The sequence below is a fragment of the Beta vulgaris genome, chromosome 4 (assembly GCF_026745355.1).
Source record: "Beta vulgaris subsp. vulgaris cultivar EL10 chromosome 4, EL10.2, whole genome shotgun sequence".
Taxonomy (NCBI): Eukaryota; Viridiplantae; Streptophyta; class Magnoliopsida; order Caryophyllales; family Amaranthaceae; genus Beta; species Beta vulgaris.
In genome coordinates this window covers 53,930,378-53,950,632 of record NC_079205.1, presented here as the reverse complement: position 1 = coordinate 53,950,632, position 20,255 = coordinate 53,930,378, and the positions used below count along the sequence as shown (strand labels likewise).

Sequence of the window (20,255 nt, the reverse complement as noted above, 5' to 3'; positions counted from 1 at the left end):
GTTGATTGATTGTCTAGGCGATAATGATAATATCTTTTACGTTGTACTTGAACTAGTAGATTATTTTTTCTAAGTAATGGTGAAGAGGACCGAAAAATACTACTAAAAGACGCTAATGAAACAAAACAAAGATGGACTGTCAAGAACATAAAGGAGGTAGGATGGACAGTTGATTAGATCTAGTATGGATCGTACATAGACAGTCGTTGTAGTTGTCGACTCGCCAAGGGTTCCCTAATGGCTACGACTTATCCACTATTTACATGCTTTAAATTGACCATAATTTCTTACTAATATATGAAAATAAATGAATTATTTTTGTTTTATCCCAATTTATATATTTCAAAATATTAATATTTTCATAATTTTATTAATTACATATTGTACACTGACAATTATGCGAGTCAAACTAATGCATTATTTTGGAACAAGGGAAGTAGATCACAAAAACTTGTCAAGGTTATATATCTTAATAGTGCCAATGTACAAACAAACAAAAAGCAATAGAGCGATTACTTACTCTATTTATTCGTATATAGTTTGAAAATTTTCTTTTTTATTGGTCTCAAATTTGTTTAAACAATTACATTTTTTTTATTATAGCCCAAGTTGTTAATATATATTAGTTATGAAACGCCCTTTTGCTCCTACTCTATTTCTATCAATAAAAATATATCAAATGTTCTCTTTCATCCAATTGAAATACGCTACAAGCTTCTATCACATCAATCTTTTCGATAATAGTAATTTTTTGGGTCCCCATAGTAAGATGAACGACCCTACCATACTAGATCCCTCGCAGGTTGACCTGTCATGGGTTTGCAAGCAGACACTTTAAAAGTGGGGAATGGTAAGGGGAAGACCTCTCCCAAAATGCCCCTAATGAGGATCGAACTCCCAACCTTGGAGTTGGAAGGTTCTTTCCTTACCAGTATGTCAAGCTTAGCTTGGTAAAATTCTAATCAATGCAGTATTGCGCATTGCCTATTCACTTTTTCATTATCTTGGGATGAAGGATATCATGTAGTCTCCTTTGGCCTATTCTTGTAATTTTTTGAAGTCGAATTCTGGGTGTGTTGTTGGCTATAAATGTGGTTGAAATGTTGTGTCTTTAAAGAGTCCTTAACTTTTCGATAACATGGATGTTTGTAATGATATCCTTGTATTTCTTAAGTTTGTACATCGTATCTCAACCTTTATAAAATTTCATACAATACCTTTAAACTCACTTTTGTGATGCACAATGCCCACGACATAAATGTGGCAATACTAATTTCATTTACTTTTTGTAATTTAGTGGAAATACTCGAACTTATAGATAGTCACTCAAAAAGTTGAATTCTACATAAGTTAATGAAACTAAATTTTACAAAAGTAAATGATGTTAATGACAGATAATGAACAGCAGGAGCGTTATGCATTAAAAATTGTAAGTTTGAGTATATTGTATGGAATTTTAAAAACCATTAAGATACACTATATATTTCGAAAAAAAAGCAAATATACAATGTCGAAAAATCCAAAGAACATTTAAAAATCACATTACATGTAATATTGGAAGGAATCAATTCACAATCGGACAAATAAATAAAGACGAAGTAGATTGAACCTTGAATCTTATTTTTAGCTCAATAATCAATACTTTATACTACTACTACTTTATTAATTAAACAAATTATTAGAATAGATGGTTTAATTTTAACATAAAATTAGGCGAACCTAACACTAAATTTTTCTAATGAATCAACTCCATTTTACTCTAACCCAACACTATCCTAGTCATCCATTTTCTTCTCATTCCTTTGTTTTCTTGATTTTTGAATTACAACAGACAATTTCAAAAAAAACTCGATTGTCTTATCGAACGGAATAAACTAGTCACTAAATGGATTAAACTAGTCACTGGATGAGTTAGAGAATGTCATTACTGAATAGATTAAACTGATCACGAAATAAGTTAAACTGGTCCCTAATAGATAAAACTAATCATTATGTTAAAAAAGGTGGCTTGTTCTCTTCTTAATACAGAATTTCAATTGTGTTTAATTTAAACCAAAAGTAGGCGATCTCTTGCAAGATTGACGGTAATAATTAAATAGAAGTATGTATAATGACTATGTCCTTAAAATAAATAAAAATTGAAAAAAACTATTCATGCGTTAAGCAAAATTCAAAACTGGTTTATTCTCCCTCGACGTGTCATTATAGTTTTTACAGACAACCAACAGCCGAACCATCTTTCTTTCTCTCTCCTCTTTTCTTGTTCAACAAACACAAAATGCTTCAACTTTTCTGTCAAACCAAAATAAAACTGTCACCCCCTCACCTCATGTGATTGTAAATTGTAACCTACATTTTCTCAATTTAGGGTTTCCTCTCTTCGCTTTTTTCTTACACAATTTTGCGCTAAATTTTTTCAAAGTTGACATGGCAAACAATGACGCTGAAACTTCTAGCAGAAGCATTTCGATGAGTTCCGGCGACGTTAACGTCGAAGTTTCCGATGATGTATATTCCGATGATGTTCATTCCGACGTTGTTCATTCCGACGTTGTTATTGGAGACAATTGTGAAGGTGACGATGATGATCATGGTGTGAGTGATGATTCTAAGATGATTGATGCAATTGTTGGTTGCTCTGAAGATGTTAGCAGGTCAAATTCTTCTGGTATGTTTTTTATGTTATTAAAATATTTTTGGAATTTATATGAATTTGATTTTGTTTGTGTTATTTGGATTGACAATTTCGGTTGAACTGAGTAAAATTGAAAATTCTCATTGAATTAGTGGCTGATTTAGTTGTTTTAAGATCATATTTGTGGCGGTGGCCGCGGCAGTGTTAGGAACTGGAAGATAGTATTTAGTTGCGTAGGCAGATAATTGCAATTTGCAATATGTGCTCTGTTCTAAAGGAATTCATGAGGTCGAAGCAAAGACTTAATACATAAATGGACTTATGAGTTCAGACTTTGTCAGCTGTAATAATTAACACGGACTAATTCGTCTCGAAAAATTGATGGCTAGAAGTAAGTTACGTTTAGAGCACTCAATATCTATTTAAGGAATTAAGGTGGTGGACCTGCCTAGTTAGTTTGGTACTTTGGTTAGATAGGAAGACAGTGGCCAATGGTGGATACCTACTCCTATTACTCCACTAGAATTGTTCAATGTGTACATAAGTCATGTCAGTTAAATTAGCTTGCAACAAGATTTGAACACATGACCTCTTGCTATTATACATTATACATGACACAATTACCATCTCAACCAAATTTTAATCATGCTTTAAGTGTCCACTTATTATATTTGTACCTTTTAAATGTATTTTCCTTAATATATTTTAATAAAAATGGAAAAAAATGCATATCATATTCCGAAAACAATACCAACCCGTGACAACGCGCGGGCCCAAATACTAGTTCGTCAAAGAAATGGTGTATACGGTTTAGTTCCCGCCTTTGCAATGAGTTTCAATTAATTGGGGGTAAAGGCGTAAAGCTGTGTACAGACTAGACTTGGCCTTGACTACAACGGATTAGATGGAGTGTCAGTTTTTATCGGGGTTGATCGTCATCTAACTCTGTTAGAGTGGGAGTTTTTCTATCTGGTTTGTTTCGTTTGAGCTTGTTGGTGCATCAATAGGTAAATTTGGGAAGCATAAGAGTTTAACATATGCGATTTACCGAGGACTTTTCTTGGGCAGGATTTGCTTTGAATAATTCTATTAAAACTTCGAAGGAGACCAACTACGAAGTGATTGTGACTCCTAAACAAAAGAAGGGCTAGGGAATAACACATCAATTTCTTAAGCACAACCTGCACAAGTACAGACCTAACCACAGAGGGCTGGCCACAAGACAAATATGTCCTCAGCAAAATTGTCGATTATTACATTCATGAAATGCACACAAAACAATTATTACTTGTGATGAAGCATCTCCAATTATGACAAAGCCTTATGAAATGAAACTCAAGGCATTGAGAGGTTTGCGTTCGCAGTTGGAGGACATTCCAAAAAATTTGGGAATTTCACCATATACTCCTACTTATCACAAGTTGCAACTGCCTTCATTTCTTTCTAAAAGTTCACATTGCCTCTTGTGGTCAATGATTGAAAACTTTCAATTTTCGCTAGTATAAATATCAAGGCGTATTGTGTGAAAAATTCAAAGGTTTATTGTCTATCTGTAAGAAATTACTTTTTATCTATATTTAATATTACATAAATGTTAATGGCCAAAATTGTACTTTAGGAACCGTGAAAAAGCAAGTGTTTTAATTACAAAGAAATAGAGGGAGTATTAGATAATGCAAAATTCACCCATATGCCTATTTTTGCACCATGTATTCATGTGCTACAACAAAACTGACACCCCAAAGCCCAGTTGAATTTTGCTTTAGTTAAAGGATACGAGGTGTAGAAATGTAAGTGCAGGGATACACTATGCAGTACATAATTGAAATTTTCTAATGCTTTTAGTATCAAATGTGTGATATGGTTTTATGTAATTCCAGCACAAACATTGTGGAAGCAGACTTGTCATTAACTTATATAGCTCATGAATGCTTAATACCATCTTTTACTTCTAGTTATGTTATTCTTTTTTATGGTTGCAGATGATTTTATGTTTGCAGTCTTTGGTTTGCTAGATTTTTTTTTTTTTTGAATATGTACTTTTTATAGGATATATCGAACGGGATCAATCGAAAGAAAACAACAATTTTCAGGAGTTATCAACTTCTAATCATCTAGTGAAAGCTGGAGAATCCAAACGTCACAATCCACTCAGTATACTAGCAGCAAAACTTTTTGATGAAACAGTGCCCCTTAAGAAAAAGGTTAGACTTATTTTTTATGTGTTTTTGGTGTGTGAATTCACATTGTCTTTTCCGGCATGTATTGGTAGGTATTGTTGTATTTTGTAGTTGTACATTTACCTTGTTTTGCATCTCATTATTTCTCTTGCTATCTGAATGCACTTGCTACTCAACTTCTAAGATTGAGGTGTTTATTTTGCCCTATCTTTTCTAGCGCATCCCTGGAAGTACTACCTTTATAATGATTTTCTTAGTACTCGTTTCCCCTTTGCTTAACAAGATCCTAATGCTGGGGTTCAAATTGAACCACATTTTCTATTTGCCTTTTTTATAAAATAACTATATAGGTGGATTTTTTTTTTAATTGCTTGGTTATTCAATATGACTTCTCATCCTCCCCTACCCGCTTCAATTATTTAAGTAACTGATGTAAGGATGCTACCGATAATACATTGGAAGGAGGGGGTCATTTATTGCAATGAAGCAGAGAATGTTTAACGTTAGAATTATTAATTACTGTATTTGAGTTATTTAGTTTCATACTTCTAGTTTTTTTTGGTAAAAACAATTGATACTTGTACTTGTGTTAAGGCTGTAAGCACAGGGCAAAGACTAGTATATTTTAGCTTTCCATTGAGCTGTTTTCGTATTTCCAGCTTAAATGGCTAAAACGGGTTGCAACTGTTAAAAAAGATGGAACTGTACAATTTGAAGTTCCCGGAGATGTGAAAACTCCAAGCCTTGATTTGGGAACTGGAATGGCTTCTGATGACCCTACAGAAGAGGAAGAACTTGAGTCAGGTGACATTCATGATCTTCCCCCACTGCAAATCGTGATGCTAATTGTTGGAACTAGAGGGGATGTGCAACCCTTCGTTGCGATCGGGAAGCGTTTACAGGTATTTTATTTGTTATCTTTTGTTGTTGTTGTTATCATCATTGTTCTTATTATTACTCCCCCCGTTTCCATTTGTTCTTCCTATATTAATTGTGAAAGAGAACTAAAAAAGTGGGTAAACTATAAGTAAATAGTGAGTGAATGGAGTTAAGGTGATTTCATAAGATGGTGTATTTGGGGGTAACAATGATAATCAAAATGGATGTTTGGAGTTAGTTGGGGTAATTAGGATCCATTAGGTGGGGCACTTTGGGTTAAAATGGGGAGGGAATGATTTCAAGCAAGAACAACAAAAAGAAACTCGACAATTTGGAAGGTCGGATGAAGGAATAGAGGGAGTATTATTATTAGATTTTTCATATCATTCTTTTCATGCTTATGACTCTTAAGCTGTCTGTCAAGGGTGACAGCTAATGTTGTGTTTTTCTTCAGGAGTATGGTCACAGGGTTAGATTAGCAACTCACCGAAATTTCAAAGAGTTTGTCTTGGCTGCTGGATTGGAGTTCTTTCCTTTAGGAGGAGATCCAAAAGTTCTTGCTGGATGTAAGTTCTAGGAGCCTATTGTATTGGGCTATATTGTAGCTTAAAATTAGAGGCTGTTGTCCTTTGGCAATCAGCATAAATGTGCACAACAATCTATTACTTATCATCTGTATGCTGTTAAACAATACAAGTGTCTACTTGCTTCTACTTGCCTTGATGTGTGCCAGTGTCTATATCAATAAGTGAATAGCATGTTACTTTATCTTCTTTGTTTGCGGAGCTTATTTGGTTGGTACTTCGTGATGACAGTGTCTGTTTTAAAAAAGGTGAAAGGAGTCAGCATTGACAGCTTTTCCAGCTTCAGATCACAATGGACTATATATAAAATGACTGGCTCACGAACATCATTATATGGACTCTACTGTTTAATTATTGTCTCAGTGAATCCCTTCGCAGTATAGTGTAACGGTAACCTCTTTGAAAGTGTAGGAGTGAGGTCACATTAATCTCACCCCATTTCCTCTGCCCTAGGCAGGGACCTCCGGATAATAGTACTGGACTACTGGTACTTTATCATGGTCATTCACTCAGTCTTTTGGGGTTTCCGTTGTTTTTTTATTGAGGGGGAGGGGGTTGTCAGTTGTCTTTATTTTTTAGTTCTTGTAAATTTGTTTAACCATGATTTGGTGACAAGGGCGTCCTGTCCTGATAACGGCGTTGATTATCTTCCAGTGGTGAGCTGGCTACTAATGGAGTCCTTAATTGCTTGGAGAATAGTGCAAAAGCTGTTGGACAGTCTAGCAATTTCTTGATTATTTTGATACCTTGTTGCATATTATTCACAATAATTTTGTAGTATTCATGCAGATATGGTGAAAAACAAGGGCTTCCTGCCTTCGGAACCTTCAGAGATACCTATCCAAAGGAATCAGATGAGGGATATTATATTCTCTTTGCTACCTGCTTGCAAAAATCCTGATCCCGAAAGTCAGGTTCCATTTACTGCTGATGCAATAATTGCAAACCCACCAGCCTATGGTTAGAAGTTGATTCTTTTTTATATGAAGTTCAAGTATTTTTCTTCCTTTGATACTGCCATAGTTCTTGACTGGTTGCATCGTGTTTAGCAAAAAAAATTTCTTAATTTATTCAACAATTGCATTTAGATACTGTCAATTTTTTCTTTCCATATGAGGTACTCTTAGTCTTAATTTGACCAGATCCACAAAGATCCTCTCCTTCCTAGCAACAGTAATTAGAAAAAAAAACAACCACCACCTGTATGGATCATACTCACACACTATAGGCAAAAAATTTAGAGATTCAGACGTATGCCGCCATGTCAATTAAATTATTCCTGAATACTGTAACTCAACTTTTTGATGAAGGTCATCTGCTTACGATTGGCATCATGGCATGACAAGAAACTCTATATGATGGAAGTACAATTGTTAGTTATTGGAGTAGGCTGGTTTAGAATAGCCATTGCTACATCAGTCTTTGGCACAACAAATTAGTTATTGATGCACAGAGTGTACCCTTATGATATTATATTGAACCTTAATGTAACTTAAAGCTGAAACCAAAGTTTGGGGGAACTATGCTAGAAACCAGAACCACAACAAATAACAGAAAAAAAGCCACAAGGATATGGATGTATTTCAGGATCAAGATCAACCAAAATACAAACTAACTCACTTTCGAGAGGTGAGGTCTCTCCCAGGATTAAGCTATTACAAGATATTTTTCATACCCCTCTAATCTGTCCTTCTCTTATTTATACTAATAGCTGATGATACCAGACCCTACTTAGTACATGTCACCAATTCTCCCTTGTCATGAAGTTAGTGCCAATCATTAGTGAGGATCATTTTCAGGAATAAACCCCCACTACCCTGCTGTACTGGATGCTGAGTCACCCTGATGTGTGTGTAATACCTTTCTTACCCCTTCTAGAGTAAGTTAGAAGGAATCTTCCAGGTTGGTTCCTTGCATTACCCCGGGCCCAAAGAGCCACCTTGTCCTCAAGGTGAAAGTTGGGGAACCTGTGGACCATGGCAGCAATGTCCTCCCAAGTTGCTTCATATTCAGGGAGATCTTCCCATTTAATCAAGGCATGTGTAGGGGGGCGTGGGTGGGGAAAAGATGGTTTAACATTTAAGAGTGCCTCGGGTTCAGTTTCAAGCACTAGATCTGCAGTCAGCTGTTCAGGGAGGGTGGGGTTGGCTGGGGCAGCACCAATGGCAGGTTTGAGTTGAGATGTGTGGAAAACTGGGTGGATTTTGGAGTGGGGATGGAGTTTTAGTTTGTAGGCTACTGGACCCACCTTGGCTAAGACTTCAAAGGGCCCATAAAATCGGGGGGAAAGCTTCTCATTGACCCTCTTGGCTAGTGACTTCTGCATGTAGGGCTGGAGTTTTAGATAAACGAAATCACCCACAGCAAACTGGACCTCTCTCCTTTTGCCATCTTCATAGTGCTTCATTAGTTGTTGTGCCTTGATGAGATGTCCCTTCAAGTCATCCAAGATACCATCTCGTTCAACCAACTGCTCTTCTAGGGTAGACACAGGGGTGTGCCCATGGCTGTACCTGGTAAGGTGGGGAGGGTCCCGGCCATACAAAGCTTTGAATAGGGTACATTTTATGGCTGAATGCATGCTGGTATTATACCAGAATTCTGCCAGTGGATCCACCTTGCCTATGTCCTAGGCTTACCATTTGTAAAGCACCTGAGGTAAGACTCAAGCGTTTTGTTCACTACCTCCGTTTGCCCGTCAGATTGTGGATGATATGCCTTGCTGTAGTGTAGGGCAGTGCCTTGTAGACGATGTATCTCCTTCCAAAACAGACTCAAAAAGACCTTGTCTCGATTAGACACCATAGAAGTGGGTGTGCCATGTAACCTGATTATCTCCTTAGTAAAAAGTTCAGCCACCATTGGCGCCGAGAATGGGTGTCTTAGAGTGAGGAAGTGGGCATACTTGCTCAACCTGTCAACTACTACCATAATTGTGTCCTTTCCCTGAGAAGTTGGTAGTCCTTCCACAAAATCTTGGCCGACTTCTTCCCATACTTGACTGGGAATGGGGAGAGGGTGCAATAACCCTCCAGGTCTAAGGGTTGAGTGTTTGTTCTTCTGGCAGACCTCACACCCCAAGACATATTTCATCACCTCTCTTCTCATACCGGGCCAGTACCATTCCCTAGCTATCCTTTGATAGGTCTTCAAGTCTCCTGAGTGCCCCGCTAGAGGCCCATCATGGTATTCCTTAAGCAGGAGCTTGATCAAGGCACATGTGTTAGGTAGCACTACTCTTCCCTTGTACATAAGTAGCACTGTGTAGCCCACTGGATGAGGCGTGCCTTGTTGGATGGACTCAGTTAGCTGTTGAATGAAGGGGTCCTGTTCAATTTTGGGCAACCATTCCTGCCACGAAAAAATGCAGGTTGTAGTGATAGCATTGACTTCATGGTCTGCCTCCCCTTGCCGAGACAGGGCATCCGCTACAACATTAGTAACCCCTGACCTATAACTGATGTCGAAGGTGTAACCCAGCAACTTGCTCACCCACCTTTGATACTCCGGCCCAATTTCCCTTTGCTCCATGAGAAATTTCAAACTCTGTTGGTCTGTTTTAGTAGTGAATTTTCTGCCCAAAAGATAATGCCTCCACTTCAAAACCGAAAGCACAATAGCCATCAACTCCTTCTCATAGATGGACTTAAGTTTGGCTCTAGGGCCCAAGGTTTGACTGAAAAAAGCAATAGGTTGGTTATCTTGGGATAGGACAGCCCCAAGCCCAAAGTTTGATGCGTCTGTTTCCACCACAAAAATTTTGCTAAAGTCCGGTAAGGCGAGGGTGGGGATTGTGGTCATAACCTTTTTGAGGGTCTCAAAGGCAGAATTGGCTTCTTTAGACCATTGGAAACTATCTTTTTTGAGCAGTTGGGTCAGTGGGTGAGCTATTCTGGCGTAATTCACCACGAATTTCCTGTAATACCCCGTTAAGCCGAGAAAACCCCTAAGTGCCTTCAGATTCCTTGGGGTTGAACCATGGCTTTAATCTTCTCCTGATCCACTGAAACACCTGCAGCCGAGATAATGTGGCCGAGGTAGGCAAGCTCAGCACACCCAAACTCAGACTTCTGGAGGTTGGCAAATAGTTGGTAGTGTTTGAGTGTTTGGAGGGCTAAGGCTAGGTGTGTTTTGTGGAGGTCAAGGGTAGGGCTGTAGATGAGGATGTCATCGAAGAATACTAGGATGAATTTTCGGAGGTAGGGTTTGAAGACTTGATTCATGAGGGCTTGGAAAGTTGACGGTGCATTGGTGAGGCCGAAGGGCATGACCATGAATTCATAGTGGCCTTGATGAGTTCTGAAGGCGGTTTTAGGCTCATCTCCAGCCTTCATCCTTATTTGCTGATACCCCGATTTCAAATCCAGCTTGCTAAACACATTAGCTCCCTTGAGTTCATCTAACAACTCGTCAATCATAGGGATAGGGTACTTGTCCGGGACGGTCAATTTGTTGAGTGCCCTGTAATCCACACAAAAACGCCAACTACCATCCTTTTTTTTTGACAAGTAAGACTGGGCTAGAGAAAGGGCTGGTGGATGGTCTAATAATCCCTGCTTGTAGCATGTCGTCTATCAACCTCTCAATCTCATCTTTTTGTATTTGGGGGTATCTGTAAGGCCTCACACTAACTGGGTCGCTCCCTTCTTTCAAGGTGACAGAGTGTTCGTGACCCCTAATAGGTGGCTTGGGGGGTAGAGAAAACAGTGGGGTGTTGGTCGATAATGGCTTGTATGGCTGGGTGTGTGTTTGGGTTAGGCAGGTTGTTCCCCCCTCCTTCCAATCTGTTAAGCTCTACTAGATAGCCCCCTCCTTCCTTCCTAATGGTTCTGACCATGGCCTTTAATGAGATTAAAGTTCTGCCCAAGGACGGATCCCCCTTCAAAACCACACTCTCCTGCCCCCTTTTGAACTTCAGGACCTGCGTTCTCCAGTTATTAGTCATAGTCCCCAATTTGGACAACCATTGAATCCCCAAAATAAGGTCGGGATTTCCCAGGTCTAAGGGTAGGAAATCCTCAATGATTGTGATACCTTGTAAATATAAAACGACAGATTGACACTTACCTCGACCTTGCACAGCCTCTCCAGTGCCTAAAGTGACGCCGAACTCCTTGGTAGGTGTTATAGGCAGTGTCAATTTCTGTACTGTTTGGTTGGAGATGAAGTTATGGGTTGCCCTAGGATCGATCATCACTACTACATCCTGGCTGAGGATTTCTCCTTTCATCTTCATTGTCCGCGGAGTATCTATTCCCAGGACCGAGTTCAGGGAAACCTCCGGTGGGTCCATGCTCTCCATCTCACTCACGGGTTCCTCAGGGCACCCTTCTCCTTCCAGCTCTACTTCTTCTTCCCCAGGGTGTTCGGCCGTGATAATCACTCCTAGCTCGCTTCGCCGGCACCGATGACCCACACTCCATTTATCATCGCACTTAAAGCACAACCCCTTTTCTCTCCGGTATTGCGCCTCTTGTTCCCTCAGCCTCCTCACGCCCAAGGTTGTTCGTGTTTGCGTACTTATCTGTGGGTGGGAGTTGTAGGATTGGGTTGTTTTTGTGGGGTGGGCTATATGGGGGTTGGATCCCGTTTGAGATTGGGTAGGTGAGGAGAATCAGTTTTGGGTGTAGGTATGGGCTCTAGTTAGGTGAGGGCTTGATGGAGTGATTTTGTGAGCAGGGAGACATCTGAGCTTATCTTCGGCCCTGATGGCAAGGTCCATAGCCAAGTCAAGAGTTCTTGGGCTTAATAGGCGAACTTCGGCCCGCACATCCTCCTTGAGCCCATTAACGAACTGGCCCCTTAAAACTTCCTATGGCAGATTGCCCAAAGGAGCCACAAGTTCAATAAACTTTCTCCAGTACTCGATGACCCCCATGTTTCCAGTTTGTCGATGATTGAGCCACTGCTCATGGAGGCTTCCGGCAAACGTTGGCCTGAACTGCCTCAGTATCATCATCTTGAGCTCCTCCCAGCCCATGATTTGCCGTCGATCATCCTCCCACTGAAACCACAGAAGGGCGTCACCTTCGAAAGCCACCACCGCGGCTTCCACCCGTTCATCCTCCGTGAGGCGGTGAAACTTGAAGTACTGCCCCGCCTGAAGTATCCATCCATCCGGGTTTGCTCCGGTGAACAGAGGTAGGTCCAACTTCTTAAATCTCCAGTTTCCGAGCACCGCCGCCCCCTAGTTGTTCCACCTCGGTTCTTCTTCTTCTTCTCCGTTTAATGGCGTCTCATACGCCCCCTCGTTTTCTCGCCCTCCTGCCCTAGGGTTCCCCCGCGGTCGCACAGAAGGGGTGGCAGAATTTTTTCTTAGGATTGTCCTCATTTCTTCGTGAAACCTCCGTTGCTCTTCCCGGAGTTGAAGCATCAAAGCTCCATGATTTTCTCGTTCCAGATTTACCCGTTCCTCCATTCTTTCTTCAAATCCCCGCTGGTTGTTGAGTATCTCAGTGAGAGCTGTGTTCACTCCTGCCAGGCTCTGCTCTAGCTGATCTAGTCTTTGCCGATTGCTCTCCATTTCTCCGCTTTAAGCAACCTTGCTCTGATACCAAGTTGCTAGAAACCAGAACCACAACAAATAACAGAAAAAAGCCACAAGGATATGGATGTATCTCAGGATAAAGATCAACCAAAATACAAACTAACTCACTTTCGAGAGGTGAGGTCTCTCCCAGGATTAAGCTATTACAAGATATTTTTCATACCCCTCTAATCTGTCCTTCTCTTATTTATACTAATAGCTGATGATACCAGACTCTACTTAGTACACGTCACCAATTCTCCCTTGTCATGAAGTTAGTGCCAATCATTAGTGAGGATCATTTTCAGGAATAAACCCCCACTACCCCCCAATTCTCCCTTTCTTACCCCTTCTAGAGTAAGTTAGAAGGAATCTTCCAAGTTGGTTCCTTGCAAACTATTTGAAATTGCACTAAATTCTATGGTAAATAGTATAAAGATTACCCCCCCCCCCCCTTCTTTTGGCATGCAATAGTGCCTTGCAGTTGGCTGTTCGTTTATTTCTGGCTGCCCAAGGTAATGCATGCCATTCCTGAATAGCAACATTTTGCTAATTAATTTACAAGGGCAGCATCATGCATGTCTCCTTCAAAGGTTTTTTTTAGCTCTGCCTGAAAGATTGATATCTATCTGGGAGTGGTTTTGGCATATGGATATCTTTATTCTCTACCTTAGGCAGTTAGGCCTTCTCAGTTGTTTTTGGTTTAATATGCCTTCTCAGTTGCTTCACATTAAATAGAATCGCCCTATGGTAGTGATGGTTGAATCAGTTTCCTTTGGCTCCGTGGAAAGGATGATTTATCCCATTCGTAAGGGATGAAAATATTGGCCCAGTTAAAGGGGATTTATAATGCGCACTATCTTACATATGCATTATGTATATACGTTGTTCAATGTACTTTTTATGTTTATGAGTGAGGCTCCACTGCTGCATCTTCTGCATCTTTCGTTGTAGATATACTCCGCTCCATTATATGTTTTCTCTTTAGTCTAAGTTTAAAAATGTTGACTATAACTTTCCACCAAAACATAGGAAAGATTAACTGTTAGATCTACTTTCATTTGGATTTTCACATATTAATTTGTTATTTTCTATACTCTTACACTATGTTACTCCGACATGAGTACGGGTGTCGTATCCAAGTATGGATCGGAAGATCACGGGACCCTACTCCAAAATCTGGCCAATACTCCGACATTGTCAAGAGAAAAATCTGGCCAATACTCCGACATTGTCAAGAGAGTGTCTTACCAATTTTCTAGGCACATCTATCATTGAAAGTGTCGGGAAAATTTTCCCGACACTTTATTTTGATTAAAAGAAATCAATTGTAATAACTAATATATTTAAAAAATTATAAAATTCAAAATAGTAGATGCATATATGAGATCCAACCAAAAAGTAACATTTTTCCCGACACTTTATTTTGATTAAAAGAAATCAATTGTAATAACTAATATATTTTTAAAAATGATAAAATTCAAAATAGTAAATGCATAAATGAGATCAAACCAAAATATTTAAAGTAACATCTAAATATAAAAGTCTCAAAGTGCCTTAATGGCTTAAAAACTAGAATTAAATAGAAATTCATAAATTGTTCTAGTTTCCATTGCAAAAAAAAGTCTTCAGTCATCCTTCATCATCTTCATCTCCAATTCCAACCCCAAGCAGAGTTCTCCCTAATTCTGATTCATTGACGGATAAATCTACTATCTCACAAATATTCGCATTGACATCAAACTTATCTGCCCCTATACACATAACAATATAAATAAAATAATTAAGTTTATAAGATCAAAAACTAATAATAATATAGTATAATTATATTTATATGTATATATAAAATTACGTATATCCCAATATCGACTAGGGCCGGACTTATAACTTTCCTTTCGTCTTGCTACTTGACGAAGATTGTTATGGCAATAGACTAACTCTCTAGCTCTTTCGATGTCAACCTATTCCTCTAAACTGTTTGTATGTTGTCAAAATGACTCCAATTACGTTCACAACATGAAGAAGACTTCTTCCCAGTACCACTTTTTGACTTCTTCCGCGACAAATTTTTCAAAACCTAATGAAGATGAAGAAGTCTCAAATAATAGAATGAATGTTTGGATTTTTTTCCCCAAATCCCGACAATTTCAAGCATGCTCGATTAGAATATGGGGCTTTTTCTAGTGAGACATATCCTTTTAATCAACCACATTTTATTGCTGCCATGATGAAGAACCTATTATTTGGTGGGCAAACTATGGTTCTTCAACTCCACATTGCAATCTCTTGCCTTCAAATTATTGTCAAACCGACATCCTCTTCATGTTGTCAACGTAATTGGAGTCTTTATGACAACATACAAACGGTTAAGAGAAATAGGTTGTCATCGGAAAGAGTTAGAGATTTAGTCTATCGTGATAACAATCTTTGTCAAGTGGCAAGACGGGAGAAATGTTATAAATCAGACCCTAGTCGATATTGGGATGTAGGTAATTATATATATTTATTATTTTTTGATCTTATTAACTTAATTTTATTCTATATATATTGTTATATGTATAGGGGGAAATAAGTCGTCGATATTTGTGAGATATCATATTTATCCGTCAATGAACCAAAAGTAGAGAGGGCTCTACTTGGGGTTGTAATTGGAGATGAAGATGACGAGTGATGACTGAAGACTTTTTTTTTTTTTTTTTGCAATGTGGATTGGAACAATTTATGTTTTATATATATATATATATATATATATAGTGATCAAAGCTATTAAGGCACTTTGAGACTTTGATATTTGGATGTTACGTTAAATATTTTGGTTCGATCTCATTTATGCATATATTATTTTGAATTTTATAATTTTCTAAATACATTAGTTATTACAATTGATTCTTTTAATCAAAATAAACGGAAAAAATTTCCCGACACTTTTAACGATAGACGTGTCCAGAAAATTGGTCAAAGGACCGTTTCGGAGTATCGGCCAAATTTTTGGAGTAGGTTGTCGAATCCTCCGATCCCTACTTGGATACGACACCTGTATCCGTGTCGGAATAACATAGGTAATTACCTTTCTTTCTTAACTGTGTATTAACTGGAAAAAAATTACTGATCAATGTTTCTAGAAAAGTCTTTTAAGTTTAAGGTCTTATTTTATGTATTAAAACAGAGCAAGTGCAGAGAATTATAAAGCAGCAGAGTTGTGTCCATAGGATTCGTTAAGCCTTTCTATAGCTTGGTGTATACAAAGCAGTAGATACGGTTTCAAACATGTATTTTATTTTGATTATTGTTTGGTCCTCATTCATTCTTATTGTTCAGGACATACACATGTTGCTGAGGCTCTCCAAGTACCGATTCACATATTCTTTACAATGCCTTGGACGTAAGTATTTTTCTGCTATGATGTCATGCTGGAATCTTTTAGGCCGCAATTAAAATCTCACTAGTTTCTCCATTGTTTTCTAAGCTAATGTTTCTGACATTGGCGTGAAACTTTTTTTAAGTTGTATTTCTTTTTTTGACAAAGATTTAAGTTGTGTTTTATCCATGACCTATATTGATAGATCTGATAGGCTGTGTCAAACTCTGTTTGCTTTATGGGACCCATTTAATTTATGATGTGAAATCTTCCATTTTGCAGAGTTTCTGAGCTGAAATATTGTTTTAGTTTTCAATTGTACAAATTGGTCAAATATCTTTTCCTTGATAAATTCAAAACAGCCTTACTGTGATATTTATTTGATTATTACTGTTTAGTAAATACTATGTACAAAATGTGTCCCAAGTACAGATGCATGAACATGGATATTGATACATAACTTGAATGCCAAATAGAGGGTTCATGAAAATGCTTATTTGTTGCAGGCCCACCAGTGAATTTGCACATCCTCTGTCACGGGTTAAGCAACCAGTTGCTTACAAAGTATGTGTTTTTCCCTCTCAACATCCATGGGATATATATTCTTGGGCAATTCAGTCACTATCAATATATGCTTGCAGCTCTCTTATCAAGTTGTTGATGCATTAATTTGGCTCGGAATACGGGACATGATAAATGAATTTAGGAAGAAACAGTTGAAGTTGAGACCTGTGACCTACCTAAAACCTTCATATAGCTCTCCACTAGATATCCCTTACGGGTATATTTGGAGCCCTCACCTTGTTCCCAAACCTAAAGGTCAGTAATTTGTGTCCCCTTGTAAATTACTCCTTTTCTTGAATACTCCTGTAGTATCTGTATTGCTGTTAGGACAAAATTGTTTATTTGCTTCAACTCTAACCCTCTGGACTTGTTTATGCATATTTTCTTGCAGATTGGGGACCCAAAATTGACGTTGTTGGCTTCTGTTTCCTTGACCTTGCTTCAAATTATAAACCTCCACAAGATCTTGTCGAATGGCTTGAAAAGGGTCAAAAGCCAATATATATTGGATTTGGAAGCCTTGTAAGTATCAACTTTCAAGTTCTTTCAAAAGATTATGCTGGATATTACAGTTTTCCTTTGCTTGGAAGACTATTCAACTCGAACTTACTATTAGAGGCAGGTCATGATGAAATCAAGGCATCAGCATGCTCAATTATATGTGCTTGTTTAAGTTATACACTTTTGGCAGCACTATGTAATTTGTGTCTAATTTTCATCAATCCAAATTACAATATAAAATATTTAGTAATGACTGTTAATAGAACGATGGAAGTGAGGAATATGATGTGTAAATAAAAAAATAAAATAGCCGTAAGCAATTACAGAGCTAAGTTTGTAACTTGTAAGGCTACCTAGATCTAAATTCCGTGATTCCAAGGCCTGTCAGAGGCATTGGTGTAATGGTATGATATGTCTAGTAATTGGACATATCTTCAAGATGACGAATCCGTTTCTGTGCCTGTAAAGGCGTGAGTGAACTCTTTAAGCTTCAATGAACTGTCTGGAAATTGGGTTTCGACTATTCTCTTTGATGTGGACTGATACATCCCTTGTTTAAATCATGACAGCCTGTCCAAGATCCTGAAAAATTGACTAATATCATTGTACGGGCTCTGGAACTGACTGAGCAAAGAGGAATCATCAATAAAGGCTGGGGTGGTCTTGGAAATTGTAAGATACTCATGTTGTTTCAGTCTTTATTGAAGTCTCATATATCCTTTCTTCGTATCCTCCCATATTTCCCAGACTCTCATAAATTAAAATCATGAGATCATACAAAGGCAAAAAGTGCATCTGTCACAATGGTTAGTCCTCATAGATCTGTCAACAGTCTGAAAGATAACTGTTGTATCTTGTAAGCAAGGAGATGATCTCCAAAACTGTAAGGTTTAATTTGTAGTCCATACATATGTAGTGTCAATGGGAAACATGTCCAGAATCCATTCGTTCGGTTTTCATTATCCAATAAGTATTAAAAAGAAATTGGCTGCACCATTACAAAAGGTTAAAACATGGGCATAAGCACCGTGAATGCATTACTCAATCTAGTTACTGTTCTCACCATTTTGTTGCTTTCCAGTGGCAGAACCGAAGGATTTTGTGTACTTGTTGGATAATGTCCCTCATGATTGGCTATTCTTGCAGTGTGCCGCTGTGGTAAGACTTCTTGAGTAGTGGATTATTTCGAGTTTGTGATGCTGTTTATTTTTCCATTTATATCTCAAGCAATTCAATACATCCTGGGAATTAATTCTAATATTGGCATCCAAGTTACACATAAAAAACATGGACTCATGGAGTTAGGCCATGTGGGGCAACAAATTTTTTCTGGCTAGGATATGACATATTTCCTAGTCTTTCAGAACTGCTTTTGGAATGAATTATGTTTTACAAAACCTATAACTTACCAACTGAACATCTATTCAACTAATAACTGTTACTATAGAGGGGAGATTCATTTGACATCTCTTGAGAAGCCATAGGTGTGGTCAATCTTCCTGTGTCAAATATGGAGTGTTTTTATCCCTTCCTTTCCCCTTGAACTCTCTTGTTTCATCTACAGGGGGAGTTGTTTGTCGCCCCTGGCGTATGATTATTCTTGGTGTTACTATAAGACATCTTCATGATGCTGAATTTGTTTAGATTAGAGAGCTTGAGTGAGTCTTTGTTTATGATGCTGTTACTTACAGGCATATTTAAGTTTCTAAAGTCCCCGCTGGGGTTGAATTCTAATGATATGGAGTTGAATTTTTTCCCTTGACTAAGTATTTCCCAACTGCAGACTTTCATGTTCTCTTTTAATGTGGACAATTTTAATTTCATTGCAGGTGCATCATGGTGGTGCTGGCACAACAGCTGCTGGTCTCAAAGCCGCGGTAAGTCGGTAACTGCTCTCACATCAATCAACTTCTCTTCTTTGAACTGCTTTTCATTTTTTATGTAATTGCATTGTTGTTGCTAGGCAACTTTCACTTAAGTGTCTCTTCTTCCAGTGTCCAACAACAATTGTGCCATTTTTTGGTGACCAACCCTTTTGGGGAGAACAAGTGCATGCGAAGGGTGTAGGGCCTTCACCCATCCCAATTGAGGAGTTTGTTCTTGAGAAACTGATCTCTGCCATACGCTTCATGCTGGATCCCAAGGTACGCGCGCAACCCTGTGGAAACGGCCTTCAATTTTTATGTTTTGTATGGAACTTTTTTTTTTTTTGGGTTGGGGGGTTGCGGATTGTTGGTGAGGGGACAAACTACCATTTTTCGACTTAGCAGACAGCAGTACATATTCCTGGCGGAAAATTTGCATATAAACTTCATCTGCAAAATGTATTGATTAACTTACCCTTCCTTAAACGATAACATAAGATGAAATCTTACCTAATCATGGCTGTAAAGGATGTATTCATATTTACTCTCAGATTATAAAAATTTGAAGTTTTTAGACAAATCACAATAATGATAATATGCGTTCCCTTTGGCCCTGGCAAATGTGAAGTTGATGGCTATCCTGCTTCTGATGAACTGTAGGTGAAACAACGTGCTGTGGAACTGGCAAAGGCAATGGAGAATGAAGATGGGGTTGCAGGTGCAGTAGATGCTTTTCACAGGCATTTCCCTCGGAGAAAACCCGAGCCGGAGCATTTAGAAGTTCATAAGCCACATAAATCTCATTTGTCAATAAGAGGGTGTTTTTTGGGTACACATTAATCTAACTGTTAGTTCATGCCATATCACCTTGAGCCGTCTATAGCTACGCATGATTAAGACCTTGATTGACTCGACTAACCAGCCATCTCTCAAGTCTCACCATATCCATTAGCAGTTTTCCTATCCTGTGTGTCTATTGTTGCTTGTGCAGTTATAATATCATTGTATTTTGATGTATCTAATTTATGCTCCTGTAATATCAAAACATTGTCCACTTTTTAAATTATATATAAATGTTAATGTGTCTCTTGTGAAGAATTCTTTTGCTTTCTGGAATGGCTGTGGCTTCTAATATTTAGCCTCATGCAAGTGATACCTGATAT

At 38.3% G+C, this 20,255-nt stretch overlaps 1 protein-coding gene across 2 annotated transcripts; it reads left to right on the top strand.

The window, feature by feature from the left end:
* The first annotated feature begins 2,180 nt into the window (after positions 1-2,180).
* Positions 2,181-20,190, top strand: LOC104890781 (sterol 3-beta-glucosyltransferase UGT80A2). 2 transcript variants are annotated; one of them, XR_008969103.1, is made up of 14 exons: positions 2,181-2,668; positions 4,685-4,839; positions 5,475-5,717; positions 6,149-6,260; positions 7,068-7,238; positions 16,123-16,186; positions 16,669-16,726; positions 16,804-16,981; positions 17,118-17,248; positions 17,797-17,899; positions 18,309-18,385; positions 19,057-19,112; positions 19,222-19,371; positions 19,753-19,893. XR_008969103.1 is itself a non-coding variant. In XM_010676371.4 (14 exons), exons 1-14 carry the CDS (start codon positions 2,428-2,430, stop codon positions 19,930-19,932), a joined length of 1,911 nt encoding a protein of 636 aa, XP_010674673.1. In that variant the 5' UTR covers positions 2,185-2,427; the 3' UTR covers positions 19,933-20,190. The 2 variants fall into 2 exon arrangements, 1 of the variants encoding a protein (XP_010674673.1); XM_010676371.4 differs by having other exon boundaries at positions 2,185-2,668; positions 19,057-19,104; positions 19,753-20,190.
* The last annotated feature ends 65 nt before the right edge of the window (positions 20,191-20,255 follow it).